General features: G+C 43.7%; 1 protein-coding gene across 2 annotated transcripts in view; it reads right to left on the reverse strand.

Moving 5' to 3' along the window:
- Positions 1-1583: 1583 nt before the first annotated feature.
- The window catches only part of LOC135226877 (uncharacterized), a 30211-nt gene continuing 15654 nt past the window's right edge, over positions 1584-16140 (reverse strand). For both annotated transcript variants that reach the window (XM_064266570.1, XM_064266571.1), the window contains exons 2-4: positions 4275-4383; positions 3763-4144; positions 1584-3101 (exon numbers count right to left, since the gene is read on the reverse strand). In XM_064266570.1, coding sequence (XP_064122640.1) covers positions 3058-3101; positions 3763-4144; positions 4275-4373 — 525 coding nt within the window. In that variant the 5' untranslated portion in view covers positions 4374-4383 and the 3' untranslated portion in view covers positions 1584-3057. The remainder of the gene's footprint in view (positions 3102-3762; positions 4145-4274; positions 4384-16140) is intronic.

A 16140-nucleotide genomic window follows, 5' to 3' on the forward strand; every position in this document is an offset into this window, starting at 1 on the left:
GAAAAACATCAGTGCTTACTCCAGGTTCCTAGATATACATTTTTCAAAAAAATATCAGAAAAAAAAAACAAAAAGAAAAATATAATACTCAATTTATTGAAAACTCTTGAAGACCTGGAATATAACTATATTTTCAACATGGATGAACTAGATAATGCCATCAACTTTTGTCATCCCTCTGCTCCAGGATATGATAAAATATCATTTGAAATGATAGAAAAAATGAGCTCCTATAAGCTAAATCATATTTTATTTTAAAAATAATAGTATCTGGCTAAAAAACGTGTCTTTCCTGATAAATGGAAACATGCCATAATTATTCCAATAAATAAACAGGAAAGGATGCAAGTAATCCATCCAATTATAGACCGATATCTCTTAACAAGCTGCCTATGCAAAATCTTAGAAAAATGGTTAATGCACGATTAACGTATATAATAACCAAAGAATCCATTTTAACACCAACATAATCTGGTTCAATAGCTGGCAGATCAACCCTAGATCCCTTAACACATTTAGAAGATCATATCAAAAAAGGTTTGAACAAAAGAAATTAACAGTAGCCATATTCTTTTTATATAGAAAAGCATACGATACAACATGGAAACAAAACATCATGCAAAAAAACTCCACTCCAAGGGCTAAGAGGCCACTTACCAATATTTTTCAATTAAGAACTTCTTAACAAACAGAATTTTTCAAGTAAGAGTAGAAATTCTTACTCAGTAACCTATAAACTGGAAGAAGGAATCCCTCAAGGTAGTGTCTTGAGCTGTACATTGTTTGCTTTAGCAATCAATGACTTTATTATAGGTTTATCAAGTTAGTCGTTGAAAAAACAGTTTAATATGTTGATGAACTTTGTCATTTACTATACGAGTAGTATTTGAGACATGCTCAGAGAGTTCTCAGTACTGCCATTTCAAATATATGTAGTTGGACAAATTCAGTTGGATTTAAATTTTCAACTGATAAAACAAAAGCAATAGTCTTCTACAAAGACAAAAGATGGATGAAGAACCAAACAATCAACTTCATCTTTATAGCACTGAAATACAATTTTGTACAAAAATCAAGTATTTAGGAGTAATATTTGATCAACATTTAAATTGGAAAGAGCACATCAAATACATTAAAGCCAAGGGCATCAAAGCCCTTGCCATATTAAAAAAGTTATCACACTAATTGAGGAGCAAAGCGAGACATTTTATTCATGATATATAAGGCAACAGTCTTATCCATAATAGATTACTGCTGTCCAATATATTCATCCGCCTCAGAATCTGCATTAAAATCTCTCGATGCAGTGCACCATAAAGGCGTGCGATTGTGCACAGGAGCATTCCGATCGTCCCCAACAAACACAATTTTGGTAGAGGCAGGTGTTTTGCCCTTAAAACATCACCGTAATTTGATAACAATACGAAGAGGTCTTTCAATGCAAGCGGGATCGTCTCCTGCAGCTGACTGCTTCCAAAACTGTAATCCAGTAACAGGCAGTTAATATGTACTAGCTCTTTCCCAAAAAAGAGGTAAGAACATGATGAACTTGCACAATATGGATCCAATTTTTCACCCACCAATGGAATTGCCACCACCATGGATTTTAAATCGAGTAAAGATATGTACCTCCCTGTCTTACCTACTCAAAAAGCAAATGACAAGTACAGAAATGTACCGCCAACATGCTTTGGAGCACATTAGAAGAAAAGGCGACAAATTTATGGTATATACAGACGGCTCCAAAAATAATGTTGGAGTAGGAGCATCTGCATATTCGAAAAATATGTTAATTAAAAAAAGCCTACCTTCAATATCATCAGTATTTACTGCTGAAGTCACAGCCATACAGATGGCTCTAGATATGATATCTGAGGCAAAAGCAAGTGTCTGTTATTTTCAGTGACTCACGTAGCGCTATAGATGCAATAAGACAGTATAAACCAGGAAACAAAATAGTACAGGAAATTCAAATAAAAATTCATCAACTCCTCCAATCAGGAATATCAATGGAAATATGTTGGATCCCAGCACACGTGGGAATAAAAGGAAATGAATATGCAGACTCTGCTGCCAAATTAGCCTGCACTATCCCTCCAACAATTTCATATGCCCCAGTGTCAGACTGGGTAAAATCTGTTAAAACATTGATTTACCAGGATTGGAAAGAAGAATGGGCCTCGGTGCCAACAACAAATAAACTTAAAAACATAAAAACTGAAGTATATGCATGGAGGACATCCTCACAGGAGGAAAGATCAAAAGAGGTGATCCTAGCAAGGCTCCGTATAGGACACACAAGATTCTCACATGGTCACTTGATGTCAACACCACATGCTGACCCAGTGAAATGTAGCAGATGTCAAACACCCATGACAGTACAGCATTTGCTTGTTGAGTGCCAAAATTGGATCCAGCAAAGATCTATTTATCTACGGAATTCAGAAATGAAAAGTATTCTTGCTGAAAGCAGGGATTTTTCAATTAATAACATCATAAATTTTTTAAATAAGACAGGTTTCTCAAATAAAGTCTATTTTTTTTCTTCTCAGGATTGATCCCTGAGAACCAGCCCGAGAAGAGTCTACTTGAGACTCAGAGGTCTGGAAAAACTAACCCCTATTAATAATAATAATACTGAAATGAGATCGGTTTACCAAACAGTGGTTAGGATAGTATTCCTGGCAGACGTATTACCAATGATGGCCAAAATGTAAGGAAACATTAATGGATTAGTACTTTAAGAATGAAGGAGCTTATAGGTATGCACTAGTTTTATTTTTATGATCAACTTTTGATAGTTATTTTCTTAGCCATAAATATTTGAATTGGCTGAGGAGGAAGTGTTGCAGGCCACAAGCAGAAGGTAATTATGTAGTATTTTTGAGGACAAAATCTTAATTTTCAGGCCAGATACTTCTTACATATAAAACTTTAATTTTACTGTTATATAACATAATTAGACAATCATTTCATTGTATGTAAAATATTACACACATCGTATATATTTGATGTAACATTGTAAATGTACACAACTTACAGCTTAATGGAGCGGTGTCAGACCTGGAATTTAGGTAGATTCCTCTTCTTATACACTTGATCTGAAAGGGGAAAGATACATATTTAGCTTTATATAAGAAATATTACCTAATGAACTAAATAACTTTACAGAAATTGTGTTCTTGCTATTGTGCCCACCGTTTTTTATGCGCTTGCCTGTGTATTTTGTTGGATTTGTGACTGTCTGAAACTGGCTGTCTGTTCTGCCATCTAATGAACAATATAGAGATAGAACCTCAATGGTGCCCATAATTATGTGTCAATTCAAGGTATTATTACACAATAGTTTTTTCTTGGCATTTTCTATCTAAGAATTATAATAATACACTGAATAGGTATGTTAGTTTGTATAGGGAACTACCTGGGACCACTAGGTATTTGATATTCAATCGATTTTCTACTACAAACAAAATGATACCTTCACCACCAAATTTTCTAAGAATTTGTTTTTAAAAACGGTGTGGCTATGGAACCAACAGCCAGTTTCAGACTTTCCAAAGCCACCTTTGTATCCAACATTTAGGGAAGTGTTTTTATTTTTAATGTGCATGCGCGTACCATAGCCATGGCGTTTAAAAAATTACTAAAAGATTACACTGAATATTTTAGTTTGGATAAAGCTTTCAGTCACCCAGCTAATAACCTTTACTATCATATTTTGCTAATTAGTAGGTAATGAAGCATTTGGTCATATTACTTTACCTTCATATTTTTTCATTTTGTCGACGAGACCCTCAAGATCAGTCTTGCCTGGTGGAAGCTGAGTCTGCCCAGATGCTATGTTGCTTAGATTTTTCAGGATACACTTCTTTCTAGTTGTCTGCATTATGTGGTTTTGAACAATTTCCTCATTTGCCTCCATACTCAGCATGGGTTCAGTCTCCTCTTTGATATCCTCTTTGATATCTTCTGGCAACATTCTTTGGGGTTCAGTCTCCCCCATGAGATATGGGAACATTTTTTGGGGTTCAGGCTCCTCTTTGACATCTGGCAACATTCTTTGGGGTTCAGGCTTCTCCATGATATATTCTGGCGACATTCTTTGGGGTTCAGGCTCCTCTTTGACATCTGGCAACTTTCTTTGCTGTGGCAAATACATGAATGACACCTTTTGATAAAAAAAAGAATCAACAATCTGGGGAAACTGTGATTGTATTAAAAGTATTTAACATTTACTACTATACTTACTCGAATATACAGGCACGAATGCATACTTTATCAGGGATGTGGTAGACATGTTCGTCACAAACTTTGCGCACAAGGAATTCACCATCTCGGCTGGCTTTCAGCCACACGTGAAAGGTGCACCCCATCAGAATTGTTCTGAAAAATACGAAAAGGAATGTGCATTAGCTAATAGGTAGTAGTAGATCATATTTTTCTATTTAGGGTACTACCTAGTACCTAGCTATACCAGTACCTAGGTAGGTAAACTTATTCAGTTAATCTTTTGAATGGTATACTTAAAGATGTAATTGTATTGTTGTTTAAAAAATAAAAAAGTGGTCGAGTGAAATTGGGTGGCCATTTGGTCGTTTAGGTATCCTATGGGCGCATTTTACCTACTCAAGATGTCTAGTGGTGATATCAACTATAGGCTAGGTAGTACCTATACTAGCTAAATAACGGTGTTATACATTGGCTTTATACACATGCATGTTGCAACTTCATAACTTGCTTCTGACTGGGACGGCCGCCTTTAGACCTGGACACAAAATTCCTGCCTCCGTGTGCGCATCTCGGCTCCAACTCAGATACAACTAATCTAGGGTTGTAACTCCGCCAAGGGTTCCTCTTCTTTGCAACTTTAATCGACCTAGAATGCCTCTTATACAGCTGGACGAGATGAGTTTTCTGTAACAACTCTACCCTCATATCTACCTCCCCTAATGTTGTGAACTTTTCACCAACACGGTTGGTTGGTTGGTTTTATAAATTTTAGGTGTAACACCAAGCACTGGGGCATAACTATGAGACTATAAGACGTGTTATATCATATAAAGCAGGTTTATTTCTTTGAGGTAATTTACTATATTTTGAAGCGGGGCATTTTCTCCCAATAGTTCTTCAAGTGGTATATTACATATGTTGTTGGATCTTCGTTTTCTTTCGAATTTATTGCATTTAGTTAGCAGATGACGAACTGTGACCAGAGTACGACAATGGTCACAGTAAGGGGCCTGTCTTTCCTCGCCTTGCAGCATCAAGTATTTGTGTGTCAAGTATGTATGTCCTATTCTTAATCTTGTTAATATGACATCTTCCCTTCTTTGACATTGTTGTCTATTCCAAGGTTTTACAGATGGTTTAATATGCTTTAATTTATGATTCAAATCTAGCCATTCTTTTTCCTATTTTGATTGACAGTATTCATTTATTGTTGTTTTAATGTCATTGTAAGGTATTTGTATTTTTTTGATAGACTCCTTTTTTACTGCCTTTTTGGCTTCGTTATCCACCTCTTCATTACCTTTTATGCCCACATGGGAAGGGACCAACATAGTTTATATTATAGATTTCCGTTTTACTATTATATCTATCCACTCCCTTATTTCTTCAATTACGGGATGAGAAATTGTGTATTGTCTTAGCGCTTCTAAAGCACTGTAAGAATCCGTGTATATTACAAAGGTATCGTTTGCCTTTCCCACCATAAAGGTATATTTTATAGCCTCTAATATAGCATTTATCTCTGCAGTGAATATCAAGCATATTTTTGGAATTTTTTCCCTTATTTTTATATTTTTTGTTATACTACAGCATAGCCTACCCCACCCCTCTTCGACTTGGAACCATCGATAAATACTAATATCCCGTTTATGTTTTTTTCCTGGTGTGACAGAAATTCACTCTTAAAATTGTGCATCTTTGACCTTCTTATTAAATGATTTCTCACATATTTCTATTTTAGCATGTCTCCACGGAGGTATTTTAGGAGTGGTTATTTTTGATATGCTACTTGTTCCTAATTTTAGATGTTCTATATCAGGTTTTAATCTATTCTCCAATGGTTTAGAGGCTCTTGGTTTATTGTCATAATTATTTGTTATGTTTTCTTCATATATTTGGTGTTTGGATTATCATTAAGGTTATTTATTGTAGCTATATATTTAATCCCATTTCTTCTCTTCGTACTTTCAGGGGATCTATTCCTGCTTCTACATACAGACTTTCCACGGGGGAAGTTCTGTAGGGCTCCAGTGCATAGTCTAATACCCATGTTATGAATGACATCCCAGTTTTGTTAATAGGGTGGTTTTAGAAGCATACCATATACTTGACATGCATAATCAAGTTTACTTAGACAAATAGCCTTATATACTTTTATCAGAGAGGTTTCTATCAGCACCCCAGTCATTATGCGCAATTACTTTTATTATATTTAAGGATTTTCTTACTTTTATCGCCAGTTGTTCTATATGTTCTTTAAATGTAAGTTTTTTATCAAGTATTACACCGAGGAATTTAATCTCATCATAATCAATTATATCATTATTTATGAATAAAGTAGGAATTAATTCCTGTTTTCTTGATCTAGTAAATCTGACTGCTTTTGTTTTTTGCGGTGAAAATTTAAAACCCTTGTTATCGGCCCATTTTTTTTATCCTATTTATGGCTGCTTGCAATCTGTTGGTTATGTCCAGTGCTTTTTCACCGCTACTATATATGACGAAGTCATCTACAAAAAGGGATCCTTGGACTCCTCGAGGGATCATTCAATTATCTCATTTATTGCTATTGCAAACAACGCCACGCTTAGTACACTACTTGGGGATTCCTTCCTCCTGGATAAATTATTCAGAGATTTCTGCCCCCACTTTGACTTTTGATATATCTTTCAGATAGGAATTCCCTAATATATTATATAAATTGTCTCCTATTCCCCATTCTATCATTTTTTTTTAAATCCCTCCCCTCCAGGTGGTATCATATGCTTTCTCTAAATAAAAAAATACTCCTATTGTTTGTTTTTTACCAACCATTGCATTTTGTATCTCTCTTGTAGTCATTAAGAGGGGATCTATGGTACTTTTATTTTTCCTGAATCCAAACTGTCTGTTTGACAATATCTGTTATTTTCTAATACCCATATTAATCTGTTATTTCGCCATTTTTTCAAATATCTTACTTAGACAACTAGTAAGGGCTATTGGCCTATAGCTGCTTGGTGACTCTGGTCTTTTCCTGGTTTTAAACCTGGTATGATTAAAGATTCTTTCCAGGTTTTAGGCATGCTGTGAGAGTGCCACAATTTATTTAAAATTTTCTAATAAAAAGGTTTGCTTTCATCTGGAAGATTTTTTATCATTTCATATCTAATGTTGTCTTCCCCTGGAGACTGTTGGACTTGCAAGTTCAGGACATTTTCTAGTTCTTCCATGGTGAAAGGAAGATTAAAGATTTCCTGATTATTAGATTTTAATGGTATTGGGACATAATTTTAATTTTTAATTGGAATTTTTTTTGTATAGTTCGAGATACTAGATGTTTTGGCGAAGCATTTACCCAATTCATTTGCTACTAGTTTGGGGTTTGTTTAAAATATAGTTGTTTTCTACTTTTAATGTAGGTAATGGTTCTGGCCGATATCTACCCTGCAGTTTATTTATTTTCTTCCAGATTTCTTTGTCTTGAGTTTTAGAATTTATATTATTAATATATTTTTTCCATGAATTTCTTTTGGCTATCTTGAATATCTTTTCTGCTTTGCTTTAGCTCTCAAATATGCAATTCTATGGCTTCACATTTATGTCTCAGATATCTTCTAAAGCATGTTCTTGTTATCTTCCTTGCTGCTTTACATTCCTCATTCCACCAGGGTACCAGTGGTCTAGTCGGATTGCCTGAGGTAACTGGAATAGTTTCATTTGCTTTATCATCTATTGTTTTTACTAGATGTTCATAAGCATCTATGTGGTTTGTAAAGTCAGATAGTTTTTTGTTAATCACCGTTTTCTCTTTCTCTTTATATAAATTCCAATTTGCTTCCTCCATTTTCCTCTTCGGTATATATGTTATATTAGTATTATTTTTTAGTTCAATTTGTATTGGCCAGTGGTCACTCCAAATAAATTTATTATTTTACTTTCCACCTGAAATCTGTGGCAATTTCTGGGGAACATAAGTGATGTCTATTGCAGAGTGCTGTTATTATGATAAACATCAAATCTTGTTGGAGAACCATCATTTAAAACAAAATATCAAATATTTGTTATCTATAAAATCTAGGACAGTGTTTCCTCTCCTGTCAGATGATGTACTTCCCCCACATGGGTATGTTTGGCGTTGAAGTCACCTACTAATAAGTAAGGTTTTGGTAATTGTTCTATTAGATTTTCTAAATCTTCCACTTGTAATTGTCTATATTTCAAGATGATCATTAAGCGATTTCTAAAGATGGTTCCATATATATTGAGCATATTGTTATTTTTTTTTTTTCCAGGAATACTTGAACTGCACATGCCTGTATTACGAGTTAATTCTAACAGGTTGGCATTTGATTGAAGAATGCGTTATGATTGCAGTTCCTCCTTGGCTGTTGTCATCTAAAATTTGTGTTGATTTCCACACATTATAATTTATGCCAGCATTGAGAACATTGTTACCTATTTTAGTTTCCTGTAAGCAAATGATATTTGCATTACATTCACTAATTAGTGATTTTAAGTTTTCATTATTTGATACGTATCCTCTAATATTCCACTGTAAAATAGACATTTTAAGAAGGTTTTGGGTTTTGATTTAGTATCTTTATTTGTTTTCCCGAACTTTGAATTTTATTGAAGTTGTATAATTTTGCTGTACTTTGTTCTTCTTTGGTGGTGATGTATTCTGCTATTGTTTTCTTTATTGGCTGAAGAGTCTCAGATGTTCTTTTTATTAGAGGTGCATTTAAATGGCTTTTGATCTTGGGTTCTATTTCAATACTTTCTTCAGTTTTATCTGATGTTTTAACTCTCTCTTTTATTTGGGTTTCTCTTTTTTCATTTTTTGTTTGCAAGCAATTTTCGTTGACTTTGTCTTCTCGGTATTCATTTTTTCCATAGAGATTTTGGGTCTTACTGATTGTTTAATTTGTTTCTTGGATTTGGGTGGGGTTGTTTCAAGTAGTCTTTTTTTTGTCTTTTGACTTAGCTCTTGTATTTTGCTTGTCCTCCACATTCATCAATGTCTTCTTGCATTCTGGTGTGGGGTATATATTATATAAATTTGTGTTGCTTATATGTTCTGTAGCTTCCGAGCTTGAATTTTGGGCCTTTATATTATGAGTATTTTCAGTTTGATTTATACTGTGCAATATTGTAGGAATTTGGTTTTGCGCTTCTTTATTTACTACCTCTTTATATGTGTTTTACCTTGCTGGGTCTTGTAATCCTCTTACTTTTAGTTCTATCTTCGCTTCTCTTATTGACATTCCACTTCTTTCTTGTAAGATTTTTAATTCAGTATTGTATAGGTAATAGGCGCATTCCTTTGATTCTTGTAGTGGTGGATTCTGACCACAATTTATGCAAATTGGGTTTTCACAGTCCCATTTTGTTGTGTGGTTGTATGATCCACAACATGCACATCTTGGAACTTCTCTACAAATTTTTATTGAATGGCCATATTTACTATACATGATTTGCATTGTAGTGGTTTGGGGATATATGGTCTTATCTCTCTCGTCTGCCCTAATACTTTAATAGTTAAAGGGGAAAGGGATTTTCATTTCCTTCAAATTTCAATTTAGCTATCTGTATAATTATTTTTGAATTTTTCCTACTTGGGATATCATATATGTCACATTCTTCAATATTTTTGTATCTTTTCTTAAGCGAGTCCATCAACATATTCTTATCTATTAATTCGTCGTCATTATTTGGCATGATTATTGTACCAGTAATACTATTTAGTTTATTATGCTTGGTGACTTTTATTTGTGCGTTATCTATGTTCGTAATTTGTAAGTAATTTTCTGATTGGGCTTTAGTAGTGGTTTCCACTATCCATGTATTTGTTTGTGTTTGACGAAATTTCATGTTTTCTGTTGGGTATCTGGTCAGTAAATAATTTTCTAATTTTAAAATTTGAAATTTTCTTTTCACTTTCTATTGTCAAAAATCTTGTCCAAGTGTCCTTTCCAAAAAGTGATTCAAATAAAGCTAGAGAAGGGCAAGGCTGGAATTTTCTTTTGATAAATCTTCTAGGCCTAATAAAAGGCTCCATGGTTGGTATATTTTGGTTGAATTGTCCAAAGGGTGTCCTTGTTCGTTTCCAGGGTCAGATGGGAATTTAGTGTCATGGGGTCACATTTTCCGGGGGACTGAGTTCCATAGTCAATTTCCATTTTTCCTTTTTTTTGAAATTACAGAGAAACCAACTGCAAGCCATGGTAAAAACTGGGTCTCCTCTCAAAAACTTCCCCCTCACCAAAGACACACAGCAGGGACCAACTCCCGTATGTCCACTCCCTACCCTACCCCGAAGGGATGGCTCTAACATAACATGATTGGCTCAAGTGTAAGCAAAACCCGCTTGATAGGACCGAGGGCATAGCTAGTATGCAATCATCCCCACTCATGTTAGTTTAGAAGGGCAATCCGGTATAAATTGCCGAGAGTCCTACCGTGGAGACTATACCTCCCCGGATTCCGTACGGCAAGTCCCACCCAATGTAGTCCCGGCCCCAATAAAATATTGATGCAGAATCACATCAATATCCTCAAGGTCCAAACATAATCGAGCGGCAGACCAAACCGCTATAGTCCCTGCCATTTGGATCAAGGCAATAAGTTCAGAGACCCAGCTCCTACCTAACCTGCACGAGGGTTTTAGTGAAGAGAAGGAGGACAGCTAGGGGGAGCAACTGAGCGAAAGAAAGAAAGAGATTGGAAGATGATCAAGTAAGAGAAAAATTGAGACATTTAGATTCAAACTAGGAGATAATTCTCCCAGTTCGAAAGCCCTCTTGCCCGCTACGCAGTTTCAACCATAGGTTGGAAATGCGTAACTCCGTCAAGGCAGTCTCAAATCAAGAGGGTTTCACCAACACGGAACATTGCCTCTTCATCACAGTGCTGCCACACTCTCGGATTGGAATTATCGTACTGGCTCCTCAAAATTATGGGTTTTCAGTAAAAAATATCGTACAAAATTGTAGATTTTATCGAGATTATTATCTCACCCTGTTTCTGATATTTAACACATTTTATAATTTGACAAATAATGAATTTATGTATGATTGTTTCTTTGTAGTCATTAATATCTTGCAATGTTACATATATAATTAAGAAGAAAATACAAATGAAACATTTCTCTCTACAAAAACGAAAAAAACATTGGAATTATGAATAATTAGTTAAATGTTATCAACAATGGTTATAGACAAATTATTACTATATTGTATTAACACTGTGGTAAAAAAGTAGACAGCTTAGAACGTCACTTCTTTCCATAATGTAAACTAAACTGATAACGAATTAACACGAAGATATGTGTTGTTGCATAGGCCCACCCATACAATATCTTTAAACAAAAACCCCAAAACATCGAAAATCAAAATAGCATCACTGAGTAGTAATTTAAATAAATATATATAATTGAAACATGACAGTACTGATACCTATCCCATGATAAAGGAATTAATAACAATAATAATTGTAAAGTATATCTTTAAGAATCTTCTTCCTAATCAAATTCATGTTCTCTGACGTTCTGGAATAACTGAGCATATTATTTTATTCTGGAAAAACATATCATTTTGCAGGAGTAAAATGAACACATGACCCTCCTGAACCTTTGATGCACCTAGCAGAGAGTAAAGCCCCATTAACTGTCCTTGTTTTCTGTCTGTTTCTTTGTTTAGTTTTAAAGAGGTTAACTTTACTGAACACTCGTTCGCATTCAGCATTAGAGTGCGGCAAGCAAAGAGCAGTTAGAGCAAATTTGGCTAGGTCTGAAAAACTACTATTTTTTTTTTTCCTCCTGGCCGGGGACCCGACGCCAGGCAGCCAGACCCGTTCTCATCCCCACCAGTGGCCCAACCCCAGGGGACCAAACCGGTGTCCTCCCCACAAGGGTCCTCAACCCTGGCGGCAATAACCAGTCGCCTCCCCACTGGGGTCCCCACTCCTGGCAGCCCAACTGATTTGCTTCCCCGCTGGAGGCCCCACCCCTGACGGCCAGACCAAGTCTCCTCCCCGCCAAGGGCCCCAACCATGGCGTTCTCATCTGGTCACCTCCCCAACAGGGGCCCATCCACAGGCGGCTCGACCTGGGCGCCTCACCGGCGGGGGCCCAATCCCAGGCGGCCCAACCTGTTCGCTTCCCAGTGGAGGCCCCACCCAGTCTCCTCCCCCACCAAGGTCCCACCCATGGCGTTCTGACCTGGTCGCCTCCCGGCTGGGGGCCCAACACCTGTTGGCCCGAGCTGGTCGCCTCACCCACTCGTCCTGGGACCTGTGATGAACTTTGCCCATTCATCCCAGAACCTGCGGCGGGCCTCGCACCACGACTGTCCTGACAACTGTGGCGGGCCTCACCCACCAGTCCCAGCACCCGTGGCGGGTCTCGCCCGCCAGTCCCGGCACCAATGGCGGGCCTCACCAGCCAACCCAGGCACCAGTGGCGGGCCTCACCAGCCCACCCTGGCACAAATGGCGGGCCTCACCCGCCCGTTTGGGGACCTATCACAGGCCTCGCCCTCCTATCCTGGAACCCGTAACAGGGCATGCCCGGCCATTCCGACCCGTGGCAAGCCTCACCCGCTAACATCCCGGCACCTGTGACAGGGCCTCCCCTCCCACCCGTTCCAAGGCACCTGTGCCAGGCCTCACCCACCCATAAGGCACAGTAGCGACCTCACCCGACCATCCCAAAAGCCGTATCGGGCCTTGCCCGAACGTCCCAGCACCTGTGGTAAGCCTCGCCAACCCTTCCCAGGATGCGTGGCGGGCCTTGCCCACCTGTCCTAGGACGCATGGCAGACGTCACCTGCCTGTCCTGGTGGGACCCGTGGCGGCCCTTGCCCATCATTCCCGAGACACGTGACGGACCTTCCCCGCCCGACTCCTTCATATGATTCCCGCATATGCGAACCTTTGCCAGCCTCACGGCCCATCCCAGGGACCATGCAGTCCTCCCCCACCAGTCCAAGGACGAGTGGTGGACATCGCCCACGTCCTGGGAGCCGCCATGGCGGACATCGCTCACCCATCCCAGGACCAGACATGGGGCTGTTCCACCTGTCCGAAAACCCGTGGCAGATATCGCCCACCTATCCCGGGACCCGTGGCACACCTTGAATGTCCGTCCCAGGAAGAGTAGGTTGGGTATCGCCAGTCGCGGGACATGTGGCGGACATCGCCCGCTACTCCTGGGACCCAAGATGGGCTCCGGCCTGCCCTTCCCGGAACAAGAGGTAGACATCTACCGTTGCTGTAATCGCCCGCCCATCAACGGAACCCGTGGCGGACATCATCTGCCCGTTCCGGGACCTATGGCAAACATCACCCGTCCATCCCGGGACCCGTGGCTAGCCCAGCCTAACAATTCCGGGATATATGTCCAGAAACATTCCTCGCCGGTCACGTAGCAGACATCGCCAGCCTGTCCCGGGACCCGCGGTGGACGCCTGACTACCCGTCCCGGTGACGTGGACGCTCGGCAGACGCATGCCCGCCCGTCCCCGGACCCGAAAGGGACCCGTCCCGACCCGGGCAACGGACGCCTGCCCGCCAGTCACGGGACTTTTCTTGGTGGACGCCTGCCCGCCCGTCCCAGGACATGCAGCGGACGCCCGCCTGTCATGAGCCGCTCGGCAGACGCCTGCCCGCCCATCCCGGGACCCGCGGCGGACGCCTGCCCGCCCGTCCCACGACCCGTGGCAGACGCCTGCCCGCCCATTCCGGGACCCACAGCGGAAGCCTGCCTGCCCATTACCCGGACGCTCGGCGGACGCCTGCCCGGCCTGCACGTCCCGGGACTCTCGGAAAGCGGATTCCTCCCCCCGCCCGTTCCCAGGACGCTCAGCGGACACCTGCCCGCGCCTGTCCTCGGGACCTCGTCGACGCCCCTGCCCGCCTGTCCTGGGACGCTTGGCAGACGCCTGCCCGCCCGTCCCGGGACGCTCAGCAGACGCCTGCCCTGCCCGTCCCGGGACGCTCGGTTTCGTACGCCTGCCCGCCTGTCCCGGGACCCGCAGCGGATGCCTGCCCGTCCGTCCCGGGACGCTCGGCAGACGCCTGCCTGCCCGTCCGGGACGCTCTGGCGAATGCCTGCCCGCCCATTCCGGGACGCTCGTCGGACGCCTGCCGGCCCGTCCCGGAACCCGCGGCGGACGCCTCGCCCGCCCGTCCCGGGACGCTCGGTGGACGCCTGCCTCCCGTCCCAGGACGCTAGGCGGACGCCTGCCCGCCCGTCCCGGGACCCGCAGCGGACGCCTGCCCGCCTGTCCCGGGTGACACTCAGCAGACGCCTGCCCGCCCCGTCCCGGGACGCTTCGCGGATGCCTGCCCACCCATCCCGGGATGCTCGGCGGACGCCTGCCCGCCCGTCCCGGAACCCACGGCGGACGCCTGCCCGCCCGTCCCGGGACGCTCGGCGGACGCCTGCACCCGCCCGGCCCGGGACGCTCGGCGGACGCCTGCCCGCCCGTCCCAAGACGCTCGGGCGGACGCCACTGAAAAAACCCCGCCCGTCCCGTGGGACGCTCGGCGGACGCCTGCCCGCCCGTCCCGGACGCCCTTGGGGGTACGCCTGCCCGCCCGCCCTCCGGGACACTTGGTGGGGACGGAACTCTGCCCGCATGTCCCGGGACCCGTGGCGGACGCTTGCCCGCCGCCCGTCCCGGGCACTCGGCGTAGGACGCCTGCCCTCCGCCCATCCCGGGACACTCGGCGGACCGCCTGCTCGCCCGTCCCGGGACGCTCGGCGGACGCTGGGCCGCCAGTCCCGGGAACGCCTCGGCGGACGCCTGCCGCCGTCCCGGGACGCCCGGCGGACACCTGCCCGCCCATCCTCCCGGGGACACCCGGCGGACGCCTGCCCGCCCGTCCCGGGACGCTCGTTTGGGGACCTATCACAGGCCTCGCCCTCCTATCCTGGAACCCGTAACAGGGCATGCCCGGCCATTCCGACCCGTGGCAAGCCTCACCCGCTCGTCCCGGCACCTGTGACAGGCCACGCCCACCCGTCAAGGCACCTGTGCCAGGCCTCACCCACCCATAAGGCACCAGTAGCGACCTCACCCGACCATCCCAAAAGCCGTATCGGGCCTTGCCCGAACGTCCCAGCACCTGTGGTAAGCCTCGCCAACCCTTCCCAGGATGCGTGGCGGGCCTTGCCCGCCTGTCCCAGGACGCATGGCAGACGTCACCTGCCTGTCCTGGTGGGACCCGTGGCGGCCCTTGCCCCCACCAGTCCAAGGACGAGTGGTGGACATCGCCCACCCGTCCTGGGAGCCATGGTGGACATCGCTCACCCATCCCAGGACCAGACATGGGGCTGTTCCACCTGTCCGAAAACCCGTGGCAGATATCGCCCGCCTATCCCGGGACCCGTGGCACACCTTGAATGTCCGTCCCAGGAAGAGTAGGTTGGGTATCACTAGTCGCGGGACATGTGGCGGACATCGCCCGCTACTCCTGGGACCCAAGATGGGCTTCGGCCTGCCCTTCCCGGAACAAGAGGTAGACATCTACCGTTGCTGTAATCGCCCGCCCATCACGGAACCCGTGGCGGACATCATCTGCCCATTCCGGGACCTATGGCAAACATCACCCGTCCATCCCGGGACCCGTGGCTAGCCCAGCCTAACAATTCCGGGATATATGTCAGACATTCCTCGCCGGTCACGTAGCAGACATCGCCAGCCTGTCCCGGGACCCGCGGTGGACGCCCGCCCGCCTGTCCCGGGACCCGTGGCGTACGCCCGCCCCGTGACGCTCGGCAGACGCCTGACTACCCGTCCCGGGACGCTCGGCAGACGCCTGCCCGCCCGTCCCGGGACCCGCAACGGACGCCTGCCCGCCAGTCATGGGACTCTTGTGGACGCCTGCCCGCCCTCCCGTCCCAGGACATGCAGCGGACGCCCGCCT

Source organism: Macrobrachium nipponense, chromosome 15 (genome assembly GCF_015104395.2).
Source record: "Macrobrachium nipponense isolate FS-2020 chromosome 15, ASM1510439v2, whole genome shotgun sequence".
NCBI lineage: Eukaryota > Metazoa > Arthropoda > Malacostraca > Decapoda > Palaemonidae > Macrobrachium > Macrobrachium nipponense.